At 39.9% G+C, this 20,594-nt stretch overlaps 1 protein-coding gene across 6 annotated transcripts in view; it reads left to right on the forward strand.

Moving 5' to 3' along the window:
- Positions 1–20,594, forward strand: part of SMARCC1 (SWI/SNF related BAF chromatin remodeling complex subunit C1) — a 171,253-nt gene that overhangs the window by 114,553 nt on the left and 36,106 nt on the right. For 4 of the 6 annotated variants that reach the window (XM_072786412.1, XM_072786414.1, XM_072786417.1 and 1 more), the window contains 3 exons: positions 13,178–13,233; positions 15,547–15,661; positions 16,512–16,666. In XM_072786412.1, coding sequence (XP_072642513.1) covers positions 13,178–13,233; positions 15,547–15,661; positions 16,512–16,666 — 326 coding nt within the window. The remainder of the gene's footprint in view (positions 1–13,177; positions 13,234–15,546; positions 15,662–16,511; positions 16,667–20,594) is intronic. The other 2 variants (XM_072786413.1, XM_072786416.1) reach the window with 1 other exon arrangement.

Genomic DNA, 20,594 nt, shown 5'->3' on the forward strand with positions numbered 1-20,594 from the left:
AGATTAAGAAGAATATCCTGACAACAATGTCAAAAGGATCACTTTCTAGGAACAGAAAGCCCAGAAGTGGCTATTCTAGTTCTTGCCTCATATACTATTCATCGCTTATAAATAGCCCCATTCTTCTCATCACAGGGATTTCCATAACATTTTAAAAATCAGGCACTTCTAGAACACCATGTGTGAAAACATGCTAGGCTGATGAACCTAAACAGTGGGACAGTATTTGATCATCAGACTTACATCATGTAGAGTGGCTTCTAGCTTTTTTCTTTCTCAATATTCTATTTAAAGGGCTCTTTCAGATCTATTTCAAGAGGCAGAGAAATACAGAGTCACTCTTCTGAGCAGCTCATAATTGAACATTTAACCTCTTAAGGATTAGCTAATAATACTGGCTAGTATTTAAGTGACTTGCATAATAACCCCCTATTTTTTTTTTAAGTTTTTATTTATTTATTTGAGAGAGAGAGAGCACAGAAGCAGTGGTGGGGGAGTAGAGGGAGAAGCAGACTCCCTGCTGAGCAGGGAACCCAATATAGGGCTGGATCCCAGAACCCTGGGATCATGACCTGAGCTGAAGACAGATGCCCAACCAACTGAGCCACTGAGGTGCCCTGCCTAATGACCCATATTTATTAAATGGTAGGGTATGTATTTTTAGGATGAAATTGGGTTCCATTATATGATATAATTATATAATGCCTTTGGAGACTTTTATCAAATTAGCTTTTTGGTACTTAGTAGAGATCTCGTGCTATGGGCTACTATATAAGACATAAGTAATACCCTCTTTTTGCGGCACCTGGATGGCTCAGCCGGTTAAGCATCTTGATTTCAGCTCAGATCTTGATCTCAGGTTAGTGAAATGGAGCCCTGTGCTCAGCATGGAGTCTCCTTCTGTCCTTCTCCCTCTCCCTGTGTTCCTCATCTTGCTCACACAAGCTCTCTCAAATAGATAAATAAATACTTTTTAAAAATGAGCAATACTCTTTACTAATTGGGACTATTGTTTGTGGTGGGCTATGCACATATGAAAAAATAATTCAGTGTTCAAGGATTGGGGACCTAATGAAGCGTACATATGTAGTATTAATTGTTCAAGGAGGACTGAGTATGGGAAGTGCTGTAAGAGTTAGCACAAAGGGACATGGAAGTTTAGACTAAGGAAGACTTCACAAAGAAAAGATTTGACCTGAACATTGAAAAAGAGGTTTAGGATGTCACTCATCCTGATTGGAGCAAGTATTCAGCTCTGAACAATGTGAACAAAGGCACAGAGATGCTAACAGAAGGTTGTTTAGAGGGTAGGACATAAACCAGGTTAGCCGCAACCCAGAGTTCACATAAGGACATGGAAAGATCAGATGCATAGCTAGATGGGAGCAGAGTCACAGAGGGTGGTGCAGGCTGGGACTGTATATTGGCAGCTCTCTGGAACACTTGAACTGTACTACAGGGAATGACATGGTCAGTTTCCCAGAAGTGTTGAGGGAGTTCCTACGTATTCTGTTCTCTATTCCCTCAGAAGACACAAATTGGACTAGCAGTTCTCATACTTTTTTGGTTTCAGGATTTCTTTATGTTCTTTAAAAATAATGAGTGTGGGCAGCCCGGGTGGCTCAGTGGTTTTGCGCCACCTTCGGCCCAGGGTGTGATCCTGGAGACCCGGGATCGAGTCCCACATCGGGCTCCCTGCAGGGAACCTGCTTCTCCTTCTCTCTGTGTCTCTGCCTCTCTCTCTCTCTCTCTCTGATCTCTCATGATTAAATAAATAAAATCTTTAAATAATAATAATAGTGTCCTAAAATGCTTTGCTTTATTTGAATTATATCAGTTGATATTTACTGTATCTGAAATTATAAAACTGAATCTTGTAAACCAAAACAGTACACAGGTGCACGTTCCTGTAACTGACTTCCTCATGTGTCATGCAGCCTCTGGAAAGCCACACTCCACACTTGGGGGAAGAGGAGAGTGGAAAGGCAAATAACATTTTGTGTTGTTATAAAAATAGTTTTGACCTTGGGAATGTTTCTGCCACCAGGGGTGGGGGTGGTACCTGGACTGCACTTTGTGAATCGCTGAATTAAACACGTATCCTTGAAGAATATTCAGGTCGGGTGGGGAGACATTATAAGTAGGTAGGTAGGAAAGGTAGGTAAGGAGGAAGAGAAGGAGGAAAAAGACAAATAGAGTTATAGATCGAGGAAATATACATATGGAGGAAACAGTTATGCTTGGGTCAGTTAGGGAAGACTTCACAGAGGAGGTGACCTTTTAAACAGTAAGGAAAAAGGAAGAAAAGATGAACATATGTGGCATATTCTGGAAATTAAAACCAAGAAGTCTGTGGGGAACAGGTACTGTGACCAAGTGCTCCTGTATAGATGTGGGGAAGGAGGCTTTGATTTTGAAGGGCTTGGGGATCCCTGGATGGCTCAGTGGTTTAGCGCCTGCCTTCGGCCCAGGGCGTGATCCTGGGGACCCGGGATCAAGTCCCATGTTGGGTTCCCTGCATGGAGCCTGCTTCTCCCTCTGCCTGTGTCTCTGCCTCTCTCTCTCTCTCTCTCTCTCATGAATAAATAAATAGAATATTTAATTAAAAAAAAAAAGATTTTGAAGGGCTTTTACCTTGTGGATGTCAAGAAGTCGCCAGGGAAGAGAAATAACAGGATTCAGTCTGTTTTAGAAAGTACCTGCAGACAGTTTACAGATGACTGCAGGAAGTGGAAGAGTTCCCACCAAATAATCATAGTCCTTTTCTAGGAAGCATCAATACTTACTTGTAACCCACTTTATTATTTTTGCAAGCATTTCATTCTTTCTTCCAAGCTACCTGTTCCAGTTTTTTCAGCTCTTAGGAGCTGGTTTCTAGATCTCCTCATTCTGGTTTTGCTGGCAATATTATCACCAGACCAAAAAGCACTCAGTTGTAGAAGCTAGTAGAAAGATATGGTGCGCATGGGCAACAGTGTTTTGGCCTGGTGCATGGTAGGAGGTAGAAGCTCAGCTCTCTAAGAAGAGTGAAAGAGACATATAGCTAAAGTAGGTGGGGGTGGGACATGGAGCAAATGTGGAGGCAGAGGCCTGGAGTCAAATGAGGGGATCATTGGTGCATCTGTAGGAGACAACAAGAAAGACAGTGGAATCAGATTGGTGTTACACCATTCCCTGTTTTTAGTCTCTGAAAATATTGTTATTTTTTGGATGCCAGCTAATTTGCCTCTCAGCCTTGGTTGAGCTTCATTCAGAAGTCCAGTGATGTACAGATAGTTATGTATTGCTGCATAGTAAATTACCGCAAAGTTAGTGACTTAAAACAGGGTGTATCTATTGTCTTATTGCTTTTGTGAGTCAGAAGTTTATGTGTAGCCTAACTGGGTCTTCTGATTAGGATATTACGAGGCTGCACTCGAGGTGGTGGCTGCATTGTATTCTCATCTACTGAAGAATCCACCTCCATGTTCACTTCTGTCGTTAGAATTAATTTACTTCCAGTGTAGATCTGAAGGCTCCAGCTCCTTGCTGGCTGTTAGCTGGAAGCTGTCCTAAACTACTAGAGACCACCCACTGTTCTTAACCACCTAGGCTTTCCCACCATGCAGCTTGCTGCATCAAGCCAGCAAGCAGTCTCTAGAGTGAGTGTAGTAATGACAGGGCCTTATGTAACTGAATACTCCATCACCTTTCCCCTATTTGGTTGGTTGGAAACAAGTTATGGATGCTGCTCACGCTCACATTTCATGTACAAGGACATGAAAACCATGAGTCAAGAACCAATAGGGCCACTCTAGAATCTCACCACCTTGTTAGGCCTTCTCCCGGGTTCTGGTCACATACCCTATTTGCCAGTATCCCTCAATTCCCAACATTAAAGTTAAGACGGTGAGAGTTAGATATCTCCACAGTATCTGTTCATAAGCAGGACTGCCACAGCATGAACTTTTCTACCACAGGGTTTGGCAAACATTTTCTGTAAAGGGCTACATGATAAAAACTTCAGACTTCTGCATGACAGTCTTCTGGATAGTCTCTGTCATAACTACTCAGCTCTGCCTTTATAGTGCAAAAGTAGCCAAAGACTATATTGAAACAAATGAGTATGGCTGTCTTCTAATAAAATTGTATTTACAAGATTAGGCAGCAGGGCTATAATTTGCTGACCCCCAGTCAATCAAATTGGTCAGCTGCCTCCAGCCCACTAGTTACATTTTAAGAGAATGGGACAAGGGCTGGTGATTTACTACTGACTCATTAAAGGAAAGTCAGAAGTCACATGGGGAGGAAAAGTCACAGATGGCATTTCAGATTGGAAAGGACCTTTGGAAATTCAGGGCAGAATGAGAGCCCTCTGTTGTCACTGAGGTAGTGCCAAGGGCCATTGCAAGAGCTCATGTTAATAGAGAGTTAGGACTTGGGTCCAGCCAACTGAATTTGCTAATAACATTAATATTGTTGAGCACTTACTATGAGCCAGTTACTAGCATTTTAGACGAAATAATTTGTTAGCACTGCACTTCTGAAGGAGGTACTATCATTATTCTCCTTTTGTAGATAAGCGGACTGAGGCATCTATCAGCTAAGTAGCTTGCCCCGAGGTCACTTCAGCTCATAAATTCAGGGACAAGGTTTGACAGTCTGGATCCAAAACTCATCAACTTCTTCTAGAGCAGGGGGTAGGAAATTTTGGTTTTTAGACCAAATCCAGGTTGTCAGCTGCTTTTATTTAGCCCAGAATATATAAGAACAGTTTTTTAAATGGTTAGAAAAAATCAAAAGAAGAGTAACATTTTGTGACACATACAAATTATATGACATTCACATTTCAGTGTCTGTAAAGTTTTATTGAAACACAGCCACACTCCTTCATTTCCAAGCTGCTTTTATAGCTGATTTTGTGCTACCATGGCAGAGTTGAGTCGTCGTGGCTACGACTCAACACGGCCTACCAAGCTGAGAATAGTTACTGTCTGCCCTTTGCAGAGGTTTGTTCTCTACTATAAAGTCTAACTATGAATTGTGATGATATTTCCCCCTGGCTGACCGGGCGTTCCTCTCATAGCTCCATTATGTGTCAAAGGATTTTGTATTTTCTCCTCCTTTGTGTTTGGCATTGGCCCACTGGTTTATGGTATGTGCCTTCTTAAATTTGGAACTTTTTTTTTATTCATTCTAGTATCTTCTTCATTTATCTCTGCAGACATGGGTCAGACTACACATTTGTAGGGAAGGATTCTCAACCATCTAGTTTATAGACATCAACAAGACGACACGGCATATGTGAAGGGCTGCAGCCTCTTAAGCGTTTATAGTTCCAACCAGAATTCAGACCAAAGAGAAGCTGTTGTTTTGTGTTTCTTTTTCCAAGAAGATGTCTAAAAGCAGCTTGAAAAAATGTTTTGTAGGATAGAAACCACTTAACATACTCCTCCACATAGCCTCTTGAGGAACACACAACTCCTGATTAACTCTTAATAGACATCTCATTAAAGGTCTGAACACTTGTCACAGGTTTTTCCCCTTTGAGAGGGTCTGTCTTTAACTGTACCATCATTATATGGTTAGGCACTAATATTATGTAACTGTACATCATGGACTGATAACTAATTAAAAGAGTATCAAATTTGACTTGCCTTGTAAGAGTGAGTGTGTAATCTTTTTAGAATGTAGAGCTATATGTGTGGGTCCTCATTTGAAAGCTGATTATCTTTTGGAAAAAAAAATACCACATTTCTCCCATATAATATTTACTCAGACTGTAATTAAGCTGACTCAGCAAAGGTGGCCTAATGCCCATTCAATTATGAGTACCTTGTGAAGTTAAGGTTTTTTAAAAACCCCATCTGTTTGTTTTTTTCTTTTTTTTTCTTCAAATTTCTTCATTGTTATGTGTGTCTACATCTTCCTTCCTTCCTTCCTTCCTTCCTTCCTTCCTTCCTTCCTTCCTTCCTTTCTCTTTCTCTTTCTCTTTCTCTTTCTCTTTCTCTTTCTCTTTCTCTTTCTCTTTCTCTTCTCTGCTCTTCTCTTCTCTTCTCTTCTCTTCTCTTCTCTTCTTTCTCTTTTCTTTTCTTCTTTTCTGATTTTATTTATTCATGAGAGACAGAGAGAGGCAAAGACATAAGTAGAGAGAGCCCAATCTGGGAATCGATTCCTGGACCTGGGATCACACCCTGAGCTGAAGGCAAATGCTCAACTGCTGAGCCACCAAGACGTCCCTGCATGCTGCATACATATTTCATCTGAACTAAGAATTAGAGCATTACCAGTAACTTTCACCTCTGTTTCTCCCTTGTCTTTTCACTTTCCTATCAGCACTAAGAATCCTAATTTTGAATATTGTTCTACTGCTTTTTGGGTTTTTTAAAGATTTTATTTATTCATGAGAGCCACAGAGAACGAAGCAGACATACAGGCAGAGGGAGAAGTAGGCTTTCCACGGGATGTAGGACTCAATCCCAGGACCCCAGGATCATGACCTGACCAAAGGCAGACACTCAACCACTGAGCCACCCAGGCATCCCTGTTCTACTACTTTTTAAGTGACTTCTATCACAAAGAAAAATGTACTTAATATATGTTAGGTGTAATTTTGTTTTTAAACTTTATGGAACATGTTTTTTTTTAAGACTTCTGAGGCTGTTTTACTCTTAGGTTTTCAGTGCATATCCATTGTAGTTCCATTGTCCAGGTAGGCACTGTTCATGTATTTCCACTGCTGTAAAATATGCTGTTGTGTAATTGTAACCCAGTTTAATCATCCATTCTTCTGTTACTGGATGGGCAGTTTGGGTTGTTCCTGTTTGTTCTATCTCAAATATGGCATGTCCAGTCTTGTACCTACCTCACAGGCACCTCTCCAGGGTTTCACTTAGATGCAACACTCTTCTAAGTGTGCATGATGGACCGACCGATTTGGACTCCTTGAGACAAGGAGTTGGCATCACTCAGTCCTCTGTTTAAATTGGTTGTCACTGATTTTTCATAAGGTGAATTTTTTGGTAGAGGCAAGTTAGAACATTGAATCTTAATCATTCTTTTATAACTTCTTATTTTGTGGTGGACTAATCCTGCGAGTTGTAGGGTTTTTGGAGATTTTAGTTTTTTCCCCAGTGAGTGTATCAGTTGACACTTGGATCATAACACTTGATCATACACTTCCTAGTGTTGGGTTCTATGGATGTAGTGGGTGTAAAATGACATTTCATTGTGATTTTACTTTTTTAAAGATTTTAACTATTTGAGAGAGAGCACAAGCAAGGGGGGTGGCAGAGGGCAAGGAAGAAGCAGGCTCCCCGCAGAGCAGGGAGCCTGACACAGGGCCCTCAATCCCAGGACCTGGCCATCTGTGCCAAAGGCAATCACTTAACCGACTGAGCCACCCAGATGCCCTTCCATTGTGGTTTTAAATTACACTTCTCTGTAACTCCTTTGAGTATCTTCTGTTTTCTGGTCATATATATTTCATTCTGTAGCACAACAGTTTTTGTCTTTTTGCTCACTTTTTAATAGTTTTTATGGTTTGCTTTATAAATTTGATATATTGCTCTAGTTGCTGTACTGCCTGTGTTTTCTCCTCTTTGGTTACTTGTACTTTCTTTTTGGCATCTTTTAATGAAAAGAAGTCCTTGATTTTAGTAGACTGAAGTTGGGATGCCTGGTTGACTCAATTGGTTAAGTGACTGACTCTTGGTTTCAGCTCTGGTCATGATCTCAGGTTTGTTGGATTGAGCCCCACATCAGGCTCCCTACTGAAATTCTTTCTTCTTCCCTGTTTATCCCCCACGCACGTTCTCTCTCTCTCAAACAAATAAATCTATTTTTAAAAAATAATAGAGTGAAGTTAGTCCTTTATTTTATGATTAACGCTTTTTGTTATGTTGAAAATATTCAAGTTTTGTTCTTTTCTTTTGTCTTTATCTAGAATATTTTTCTTAAGATTTTATTTATTCATGAGAGACAGAGAGAGGCAGAGACATAGGCAGAGGGAGAAGCAGGCTCCCTCCAGGCAGCCTAATGAAGGACTCGATCCCAGTACCCTGGGATTACAACCTGAGCCGAAGGCAGACGCTCAACCACTGAGCCACCCAGGTGCCCTAGAATTGTTTTTTTATTTTTAGAATTGGTTTTTAACATGTGAAAAAGCGGTTGCTTCTGCACGTTAATTTTATAGCTAACTACCTAGCTAACTACCTTACCGTGTGATTATTTCTAGTAACTTCTGCAGATTCTTTCAGGTATACAGTTCTATTCTCTATAGAGAATAGAATAACTGCTTGCTTTGTTTTCTTAATTGACTACTTTGGGATACAATCATTATGGCAGCATTGAAGGGACATGGTAATACTGTTACCATGTCCTGCTCTTGATTTTGGAGGAGATACTATAGGCATCTCTCCAGGAAGGGATGACATTGTTGTAGGATTATTGATAACAGGCTTCTGGGGGCTTAGGAACTTTCCTTATATCCTTGGTCTTCCAAGATCTTGTCATCAAAGATACTGAGTGTTTTTTTTTTTTTAAGATACTGAGTTTTATCAGATACTTCATGGGTGTGATCAAATAAGTCTATACTTGTAAGTGTTAAATTATCTTTCTGATACTGTCATATTAACTTGTCATAATGTACCTTTTTATACACTGCTGTATTTTATTTTCAGATTTTTTGCTTAGGAAATTTTCATTTGTGATTATGAGTGAGATTCAGCCTACTGGCTCTAATATACCTTATCTGTTGTCTGTATCTGATTTGTGAATCAAGGTTATACTGGACTCAGAATGAGTTAGGGGGTATTCTCTCTTCAGTTCTCTAGAAAAGTTTAAGATTGTAACCCTCTGTTCCCTAAAAGTTTTTTTAGAAATACCCCAGTAAAAACATCCGGACCTGTAGTGGTTTGGTCTAAGTTTTTAAATTTTTTTTTTCTTATGAGAATTTTCAGCACTTCTTTTTCTTCTTGAATCTCTTTGGTAATATACATTTACTAATAATTTGTCCATTTATTCTAATTTTTCTATTTAGCATAAGGTTTTTCGGAGTACTTTGTCACTTTTATTTTGACCTTTTCCTTGTTAATAGTTATGACCTTCTAGTCCTGATATAATTAATTTGTGCCACTTTTCTCTTTCTTCTTTTTTTTTTTTTAATTTTATTTTTTTATTTATTCCTGATAGACATAGAGAGAGAGAGAGGCAGAGACACAGGCAGAAGGAGAAGCAGGCTCCATGCTGGGAGCCTGACGCGGGACTCGATCCCGGGACTCCAGGATCGCGCCCTGGGCCGAAGGCAGGCGCCAAACCGCTGAGCCACCCAGGGATCCCCCACTTTTCTCTTTCTTGATCTGTCACACCGATGTATCAATTTTATTATTTCAAAGAACCAAATTTAGGATATATTGACTTTGTTGTATGTTTTAACTCTGTCATATTTTTGCTTTTTATTTCTTTTATTTTTATCATTGTTATTTTTTTCTCTGTACCTTCTATATTCTGTTATTCTTTTTCTGCTTCTCAGGAACATAGAGCATGTAAACATCAAGCATGTTTTTCTTTTCTGATGTAAGTTTAAGGAACCTTTACATTTCCCTCTTTGTGCTATTTTTACTGATTCCCAAAATTAAATTTCTGAGCATAGAGAAATGTATCTACACGTTTTAAACTTCTCATTTCGGGCAGCCCCAGTGGCTCAGCGGTTTGGTGCTGCCTTCAGCCCGGGGTGTGATCCTGAAGACCTAGGATCAAGTCCCACGTCGGGCTCCCTGCATGGAGCCTGCTTCTCCCTCTGCCTGTGTCTCTGCCTCTCTCTCTCTCTCTCTCTCTCTCTCTCTCTCTCTCTCTGTGTCTCTCATGAATAAATAAATAAAATCTTAAAAAAAAAAATAAACTTCTCATTTCATTTGCATTATGCTGAGAGACCTTGGTCTGTGTGTCATTGATTTCTTTTTTTTTTTTTTTAATTGTTAACTCTTGCTCTTTGACCTAATTCGTGATCAGTATTTTTTAATGTTACTTGTGAGCTTGAAATTAAATAGGTCTGTATTCTCTGATTGGGGGGCATTGAATTCTACACATATGCACTTGAACTGTCTTTTTGCATTTACACCCACTGTTGATCTTAATTGAGTAAAATATATTCAAATCCTCACTATGAGGCACATTTCCTTTTCTGTCCTGCCATTCTGTCAGTTTTTGCACTATATAGTTTGATTCTCTTTTATTAGGTTCCCAAAAGTATAAAAAATTAAAATTTTCTGGTGAATTAAACCTTTACTTTATTACATTGTCACCCTCCATTTCTTTTTTTTTTTTTCACCTTCCATTTCTAATAATGCTCTATTCTTAATTCATATATTAAGTAATAATACTGGGAAAATGCCACTGTTCCTTGGATTTGCTTTTGCTTAGTTTGTCTTCTTTTATGCTTTTGTATTTCCCATTTTTGTGGTTTCTGTATGGATCATTTCTTTTAGAGATATTTTATAGCTTTGTACTTTTCTTTTCACTTGGTATATTGTTTCCCTTCATTTCTAGAAAAATTTTTGATCTTCTGGATTTAAAACAAAATCTCTGTACATCTCTGATACTCTTTTATTGATTGGAGACCTTTATGATTCTCTATTTTAATTATCCATCCTATCAATGACTGCTAGATTTGGGATCTGGCAGATCTCATCTTGGCAATCCTTGAGTGCTGAAACTGTCGATTAATGTTGCTGCTCTGTGCTAGTGGCTTTCCTTTCCTTCCCTTCCCCTTCCCCTTCCCCTTCCCCTTCCTCTTCCCCTTCCCCTTCCTCTTTCCCTTTCCCTTCCTTTTCCCTTCCCTTCCCCTTCCCTTTCCCTTCCCCTTTCCCTTCCCTTTCCCGTCACCTTCCCTTTCCCTTCCCTTTCCCTCCCTTCCCTTTCCCTCCCTTCCCTTTCCCTCTCTTCCCTCTCTTTCCTTTCCCTCTCTTTTCTTTTCTTTTTTCTTTTCCTTTCTTTTCTTTTCTTTTTTCCTTCCTTCCTTCCTTCCTTCCTTCCTTCCTTCCTTCCTTCCTTCCTTCCTTCCTTCTTTCTTTCTTTCTTTCTTTCTTTCTTTCTTTCTTTCTTTCTTTCTTTCTTTCTTTCTTTCTTGATTTTATTTATTTATTCATGAAAGACACACAGAGAGAGAGAGAGAGAGGCAGAGACACAGGCAGAGGGAGGAGCAGGCTCCATGCAAGGTCTCCAGCATCACGCCCCGGGCCAAAGGCAGGCGCTAAACCGCTGAGCCACCCAGGCATCCTCTCCTGGCTTCCTTTCCTGGTGTTTTGCTCTTTGTAAGCTCATCACTTCGACGGCTACAGTTGGGGTTGGAGAAACAGTCTGTAGAGGATTTTGTTTCTCTTAGTAGCCAGGGGTTGCCACTGGCTTGAGATCCCATTTGTCTGCCCTGGACCTGGTTAGTCCAGGATTCTACTTCCCAGTGCTGAGCTACTCTAAGTGAATACATCTGGGTATGACCTTACCCTTCCAATTTTCCAAATACTTGATCCAGGTACAGGATCCAAATACAGATCTGGCTCCACTTCTTCCACACTCTGGTCTCACTCCTGCACTGTAGTCTCTTGGAAGGTGGTAATCTACCTTATGTGAGATTCATGATATCCCAAACTATCCTGTCCCCTGGAGCTCTTGGTAAGTCAGAATTCTGGGAGCAGTCTGCTTCCATCTGTAAGAATTAGAGCAAGAAGGATTTTCCTTTTCAATGACTTTAATACTATTTTTTTTTCTTTAACACTATTTTAAATATATTTGTTTAGATACGTTTAAGTGGTCCCACTGAAGATAAATACTATTAGTCTTGTCATTTACAAGAGGATAATATTCAAGTTTAAGCTGTAGGTTATTTGAGTGTTTCTATTTAAAACCACAATAAACCGTCCTATATAAAATAATTGTTCCTGTATAAAATTCTAAAACCAAATATATATACATATGTATAATTATATATATTTGGTTAATCATATATATTGATTATATATCATAATATATTATGTATTATATTATTATATGTTATGTATCATATAATCAAATATATATATGAATATATATGATTGTGTTATCTTTGTTTTTAAAATCATTAACTTCTTAGCTACAGCATATGGTTAAGACTCCCTTAGTAACACATTCAAGGCTCTTTCTCATAAGGCTCTTACCAGGATTATCTCCCTTCTCCTGATTTTTCCTATCTGTTCCCCCTTTCTAAGTCATCACCAAGGACTCACATTTTCCCCGTACCCTTTAGTCTTTCTGTATCTTCCCTTGAAATGTCCTTCTCTATACTTGTATTCCCCACACATCCCTAGCTGCATCTGCCTAGAAAATGCTCATGTAACCATTTATTCTTCCTTGACTGAAATAGCCATGCCCTCTGTGCTTCTCATAGCATTTCATCCATGTACATCTGTGATGAATTTGTTGGTTTTTGTCTTCTCTGGCCAGAATGTGATGCTCCAGAGGTTCATGTCTATCCAGCTTAGCATTATTTCTCCAGTACTCAACTCAAAATACTCTGAATATATACTCATTAAGCATTAAATAGTAATAAATTATTTGGGTCTCTTTTTTGCTGAAAATTCTTTTGAGTTTTTTATTTTTATACATACAGAACCCTCAGTGGGCAGCTCTATGCATTTTCACAAACTAAATGCATTCATATAAACAGCCCTAAGATCAAGAAACAGATCATTCCTGGCATCTCAGGCCCCACTTTGAACCCACTTTTTGTCTGCACACCCCTTCTGTGGTTAGCGCTGTCCTGATTTCTAACACTGTTGATTACCACCATCTGTTTTGGGTTTTGTTCTTTTTTTTAAGATTTTATTTCTTTATTCATGAGAGACGCAGAGAGAGATACAGGCAGAGGGAGAAGCAGGCTCCCTGTGGGGAGTGTGATACGGGACTTGATCCTAGACCCTGGGATCACGACCTGAGCCGAAGGCAGATGCTCAACTGCTAAGCCACCCAGGCATCCCTGTTTTTGAACTTTGAAATTAATATAAAGTCTGTGTTTTATGCTAGACTTCAGCCTTAGGGCTGTGAGAGTTGTCTATGTTATCATACATACTTGTATTTCAAGCACTCACAGCTGTATGATAGCTTTTGCCTCTTTCTGTATTGTGTTACTTTTTTTTTTTTTTTTTTTTTGCTCTTTTGCTTCTAGAAGGAGCTGAAGAGGAAAAAATGGAAGCAGATACTGATGGTCAGCATCCTGAAAAGGTAAAGCCTCTCTGTTTGAATTCTCCTATGACAGAAAAGATGCAGAAAGAGCTTGCCTTTCATAGCATAATGCTTTGGGTTTTGGTCTTTGATCTCTCTTAGGGAACTATTGATGATTCTAGCAGCCATTGGACTTTGCCAGTTTAAAGGTATAATTCTCCCAAAGCATAATATAGGACATTTTTCACTTGTTCAGGGAAGGTTTATCCACTCCTCAACCTCTTCTCTTATATCCCTTTCAGGCACAATTAGGAAAATGAATATAAAATTGTGGTTTTTATGAATATTGAATTACAGAGTTTGGTCCTATACTCGTGCTAGAAGAGAATTCTAGATTAAGGGATTTTTGTAGGAGAGTTAATTGCCAGCAGGAAAATAATCAAAATGGTCTTAATAAGAAGGTGATATTTGTAGTAGATTTTAAACAGCAGGTAGAACTATAAAGATCAAAATTGAAATAAGAGGAGAGGGGATCAAAGATCCCATTGGCAGTGGAGGAGAGATGCGAAAGCCAGTGTACAGAAGGCATCATAAGAGTGCCTCCTGTGTTTGTGACCCCATCTCTGACTCAGAGAGGCTCTGAAAGGTACCACAAGATTTCAAAGCCTCTTCAGGATTCAGGGGCAAAGGACTAGAATAGACATTTTTCCAAAGAAGACATCCAAGTGGACAGTAGACAATATGAAAAGATACACAATAATCACCCATCACCAGGGAAATGCAAACCAAAACCACAACGAGACCAATCAGAAAAGCTAATATCAAAAAGACAGTGTTGGCAGTTATGTGGGGAAAACGGACCCTCGTACACTGTTGATGGGAATGTAAATTGGTGCAGGCACTCTAGAAAACTGTGGAACTTCCTCAGAAAGTTAAAAATAGAACTATGGTATCATCCAGCAATTCTGCTACTGGGTGTTTATCCAAAGAAAACAAAAACACTAATTCAAAAAGATATGTGCACTCCTATGTTCACTGCAGCATTATTTATAATAGCCAAGACATGGAAACAACTCAAATGCTCACTGATGAATACATAAAGAAATGGTGTGAATCTCACACATAAGAATGTCATTAGCCATAAAAAGGAACGAAATCTTGCCATTCACAACGTGAATGGGCCTAGGGATTATTATACTAAGTGAAATAAGTCAGAGAAAGACCGCTACTGTTAATATTTAACTTATATGTGGAATCTAAATATGGAGAAAAGCTGGTGCTTGCCAGAGGAGAAGGGGGTTAGAGAGATGGGCAAAGTAGTGAAGGAAATTTAAGGTACAAATTTCCCATTATAAAATAGTCATGGGATTGAAAAGGACAGCATAGAGAATATGGTCAATGTTGTAATAAGGTATGGTGACAGTAACTAGATTGATGGAGCATTGTGTGATGTATAAAATTGTCAAATCACTATGTCATACACCTGAACCTAGTATAACCTTGTATGTCAGCCATACTTCAATAAAAAAAGATTAGGAGCACATGATGAGCTTTCACTCATTATTTGAGTGAACATATACAGGCTAAGATTTAAGATCTTGATTACATATATTGTTTTAAAATTGTATATAAATAAGGAGTGGTTGAGGATAACAGTAAAATTAATTATAGTCCTTAAACTTTTCTAAATATTATGCTTTATACTTTACATTTATGAATTCATCTGGTTCCTAAACAGTCTCAGCAAGTGGATGATAATCCCTCTTCATTTTATAGACAATGTTAATGATTTGTCCGAGGTCAGAGGGATTTCAAAATCTGTAAATGAAACCAAATTCTGACCAGAGGAATTAAAGTTTTCAGTTCCCAGAGCATCATCACTGATGCCCTGTTGTGGCTCTTCCCAAAAACCATTAGCAGACGTCTGGATTAAAGGGCTTTGTCTGCTTTTTTATTTTGGCAGCATTCCATCTTGCTTCTCGGTTGATAAAGTCCAGTTTAAATGCTCTTGGTCCTTTTGGACAAGTAGTCAATAATTCATTTATTTATTAAGCCTTTATCTGTTTAACCAATAAGTAATAGACACTAATTTCAGTGACATCTTTTGGACATCCTGGCTTTATAGCAGAGGGCACAGAGAGGGCAAGGACTGTGTGTTTTGGAGGCATATTGACTTGTGACCACTCAGGTATTAAGGAAGTGAAAGGTATTTCTTTAAATTTATTTCTTTTCCAGCTCTTCTCTTCAACGCCTTTCTGGACCTAGTTCATTTCCTGCCCAAAATAATAGTCTTTTTTACTCTAAGGTAATGTCACTTGTAGAAGGACTGTTTTTTGCTCACTCTTCTGTTCTCTTCTTTTGTACCACTTTCAGGCAGAAAACAAAGGGGAAAATGAAACAGATGAAGGTGATAAAGCACAAGATGGAGAAAATGAAAAAAATAGTGAGAAGGAGCAGGACAGTGAAGTTAGTGAGGATACTAAATCAGGTAATTCAAGGAAACTCTTTAGACTTAATGGGTTTTTTAAAAAGGTTTTATTTATTTGAGAGAGAACAAGGGAAGGGGCACCAAAAGAAGGAGAGAATCTCAGGCTGACTCCCTACTGAGTGTGGAGCCCAATGTTAGGCTCAGTCCCACAACCCCAAGATCATGACCTGAACTGAAATCAAGAGTTTAGATGCCTAACTCACTGAGCCCCCAGGCGGCAGCCCCTCTTTGGACTTTATTATGTAAAACTGGAAAGCACTGGAGAAATGTGGGCAGTTTAATTATACAGAAATACTCCCTCAGACATTTGGGGTTATTTCTTAATGTAACAGTAAATATCCATTGAAGTTTGAGTTTTATTTTGCTCCTAAGCACCAGTGCTAATGCCTCATTGTCAGTAGCACATAGACAAGTTGTTCGGCGAGACAGAAGTCAGCACACAGACCTGCCATTTTGGTATCCGTGGCAGTGGCCAGTGGATCCATCATGCCTGGCTCTGAAAGCTTGCGGAAGTGCTTTGTTCTCAGCTTTTGGTTTCCTGTGGAACCCAGGGCTTCCCGGAGCCTTTCATTGACTGATCTAATTGGTGTTTGGGCTTAGTTCCCTTTATTTCCTCAGGAACTACACAGAGAGCTTAGAGAACTGTCGGGAGACAACCGTGTTATTTAGAAAATTCGTCTCAGATAGGGGGGCACTCTCATGCGTGGAATGGTTCTGCAAAAATCTTAGAAGAAGGCGGCACTGAGATCTCTTTGTAACCTCAGTCCTAGTTTGTCCTGACGGAGGTGAGAAGTACGGTGGCTTATTGAGACTGGGCACACTGGTAATAAAGTCTTCTGATTTCTTTCAGAAGAAAAGGAAACTGAGGAGAACAAGGAACTCACTGATACTTGTAAAGAAAGAGAAAGCGATCTCGGGAAGAAGAAAGTAGAGCACGAAATTTCCGAAGGAAATGTAGCCACGGCCGCAGCAGCTGCTCTTGCCTCCGCTGCAACCAAAGCCAAGGTTTGCCGCTCACAGCCCTTGCCAGGCTCCCTTCAGCTGTGAATGGTCTCCTTGTTTTCAGTTATTGGGAACGTTAGTACAAAGAGCCTTGCACCCAACAGGAGATGACTGCTTGACCGGCATTTTTAGGTTAAGAATTCATAGGCAGGAGGGGGGGAGCAAGTTGCAGATCTGCTCTGGGTGGGAGGAGTGTGTGTTCCAGGCATTCCTCGTGCTGCTCAGCTCTCGGCCCAGTTCAGCTTGTGGACACTGCAGAGATGGAAGGCAGAATTTAAAAGTCCCTCTTGTTTGCCTGCAGACCTTGTCTTGGGCTATTGTTCCAATTTCTGCTTGATTGAAATATTTGTGATTTTTAAGACAAAAATCTGTTTCCTTGTATAAATACTTCACCCTGCTCTTACAGACTGAAAGGAGAGAGGGGGACCTAAAATAACTTTTTTTCCTTCTTGAATTTGCCAGCTTTTCTGGGGGTGGTTTTTCTCTATTTATAACCTAGTATTGGCTTCACAGCATATTTAAGAAGAAAGGAGAATGTTATTTTCCCCACTTTGTGTTAATTTAGCATTTTAAAGCATTCCAGGCATGAGTATGTGAAGTTTAAAAAAAAAAACCTTTTCACCCCTTCTCCATCTTACCCTTAGAAGTAGCTTCCTTCCATTGTAGGTTCCCACATTTTGAGCAGTATTTACTGGAACATACCTAATCGTTTTATCTTGAGCTGTTCTTAATCCATTGGTAAAGATATTCTTTCATGAACTTTAATACCCACAGACTGTTCAGCTGCTGCAGACTACCTCTCCAAGTGTTTAATCTGTGATGCATGATTTATAATAAACCCACAGATGACCCAGTTAAAACCACAAGACCTTCATTTTGAGTGTCTGCCCATTGGGCAGAGGTGCCAACCATGGAGGGGTATTTACAGGCACAGCTGTGCTCTGTCAGTCCTGACCCCTACCCTGGCTGATGGGACCTGTTGAGTAGCAGGAGGTCCTGTGTGTTCACACTTCCCAGTCTCTTCGAAAGATCCCTCCTGATCTTCATGGTGATTTAGTTGCAGTATTAGGTATTCTCTTCTCTACCGTCCCCTGCCTGTTGGAATTACTGAGGGTGCACTCTTGACAAAGCGAGTCCTCAATTTGACAGTGGTTTCACGTTCATTTGGTTTTGCTCCTTCATTGGAAGCTATTTTGGGGGCCTCTCTTTCTTCTGCCTGGTTGGACTCTTTGGCACCTCCTTGTCTCTGAGTTAAGTTCTGGTTGATCAGACTGTTACTAGGGACCTTAAAGATTGCCTTGGGCTTATTTTGTAAATGAGCTGGGGGCCAGGAGGGCTTTTGTCCTTTGTGACTTTTGTCAGGAGACAGCATGCCATCCTCCCAATCTTCAGACCTGCAGGGGTCCTCTCAGTCTCCTCTCATTCTTTCACTTTCCATGGCTGGTAAGGCACCAAATCCTTCCTGGTGTGTCAGTTCTGCTGGTGATGGCCAGCCCCTTCACTGCTCCCTTAGGCCGACCTCCATCATCTGTTGCCTGTTTTAGCCCATTCTCTGTTTTTAGCTCGAGTAATTTTTTTTTCATTTTTAAAATTTCCATTGAAGTATAACTTATATTTGAATAAGTCTATTGAATATATGTCTACAGTCAGTGAATTTTTCGCAGACTGAGCCCCCACCTATGGGCTTGGCACTACAGCACCTACATCAAGCAGCATAAAATTTCCAGCCTTTAGAACTTTCCTCATATTCCCTTCCAGTTACTGTGTCTGCCACACCCCTGCCCCAGGAGTGGCTGCTAGCCTGTCTCCTAATACCATGGGTTACTTTCTGCTTTTTTGACTTCATGTAAATGGAATCATACAATATGCAGAAAAATCTTTAAAAATCCAAACAGGAACATGATACTTTCTTAAATAAATTCTCTAACTCTCTCATGCTAAAATTTTAAACTCTTCACTGTGGAATTCATGAGTTTTTCATGCTCAGGACCCTTCTCAGTTCTCAAGGGTCATTTCTTGTCTGTTTGACCTGAACTGTTGCTTTTAGGTCTCATAGACAGAATCCACTGTGACGTCTCCAGCTGGGCTTTATACTAAACCGCTTCCCTCTCACAGAGATCTTTTTCTTCCTCTCTCCCTTCCATTATTTCTTCCTTTTCTGCCACTCTGTCTGCTTCACTGGAGGTTGCCAGAGAAGGAACTAAAATAAAATGGTAGATTCCATAAACATTTTACAGATGCTTCATGATGTTTTCATGTCTGATGAAAACATGATGGCCTCGTAGCTGTTAAGAATGCTTTGGGCACAGAAGTTTGTGTGCTGTGCACTCCTGACCACCTTGCCACAGCTGTTTGATTCCTTTACTGCTTTTATGGAGTTGCCCTGGTCCTTAGATATTCTGTAGGAGGTTTAGAAGAGTCTAGAGACATTTTCCTTCCAGGTCACTGAATTTTCACTCCCTTATCCTCACTCTTATTTCTGATACCTGAGAACTTAGATCTTTTATTCTCATGACAGCTGCATTTTCCACAGATCTGTGAGTAATACACATGCGTGTGATGCATGACTTGGCATGCGTGAACTGTTCAGTGTCACTTACAGCTGGGTCTGATGCATTTCACAGCACACATAATCATCTTTGTGCTACATGGGAATTAAGGGTAAGGAATTCACTGAAATTACTGTAATTAGTACAGCTTATCTAGCCAATCCAAGTTTTCTCTTATTCTCTTTTTGTTCTTCTGTATCTATAAACAGCTTTGTTATTAAGAGTTTTCCTTGATACATTTTAATTGTTTGTCACACTGACATGGAGTCTTAATTATAGGTTCTGAATCTAGCTTCACAACACATAGGGAGGGTGGGCATGCTTTCTGGCTTTTCCCATCCTTGCCATATGAGGGACTCTTCCATAGCATATCCATTTCTTCATTGCACCTACTGACAAGCTGTGAATTGACACACCTGAAGAGTGGTGTGTGGGTGTGAGAAGGAACGTCATTGGCTAGGTGCTCTACCTCCCTTGCATCTGGGTGCTTAGGTTTAGCTGGAAGGCAGAGTCCAGAACTATTGCTAGAATAAACTGGAAACCCCCCAAACTAGAATATGTTCTCTTTTTTCAGCAGCAATAGGATTGGGTTCTTCCAAGATAACTGAGATCACATTTTCTTAAGACTACAGATGTTTCCTCTAGAACCAACCACTAGGGTTGGTTCTGGAGTAACAGGAAAATTCTTTTTCATCCCTCAGTGGTACCTCTTACTTGCTCCCTTTTTACCTGAAATTCTTTATTGAGATAGGAAATTTTTTTCATTGTATGTTCCTAAGGCTTTATCAGTTAAGTATTGACTGAAACTGATTGGCACAATACACATTGATCATTGAAACTGTATCTTTTTACTTGATCCTGTGAAGAGAAGACAGAAGTTAAAATTGACCTCTTTGATCATTTTGCCTACAATTAGCCCTATTCACTTTCATCCTTATATGACTAAACAGAATCTACTCCTGTTCTACTAACTAAAATCCGTATTTTGTTATATAAAGTTCACCTCAACTCTATTACAGCCAAGTTACCTCTTTGTTATTATTAAGCTCTTTTAGGTTGTTTCTCCACATAGCGTGCACCTGTGGCACGCTCCCAGACTTCGTCATTCTTAAGTTCCATAAAGACAGTATGTGAAAAAAGAGGTGTTCCCTATAGCTCTTCTTGGGAAGTCCCTGGTCATCACTGCTATCAGACCTTTAGGAATCCATAACCTAAGTATCAGCTGTGCTTTTGCCCCAGTTACCCATGGCTGTGGAACCACCATAAAACCTGGCAGCTGAAGACCATCATCACTTTATTGTATTGTATTGTATCTCTCTCTCTCTCTCTCTCTCTCTTTGTATTGTATCATTTTCTTGAGTGAGAAACTCAGGCAGACTTAG

Source organism: Canis lupus, chromosome 19 (assembly GCF_048164855.1).
Source record: "Canis lupus baileyi chromosome 19, mCanLup2.hap1, whole genome shotgun sequence".
NCBI classification, from domain to species: Eukaryota; Metazoa; Chordata; class Mammalia; order Carnivora; family Canidae; genus Canis; species Canis lupus.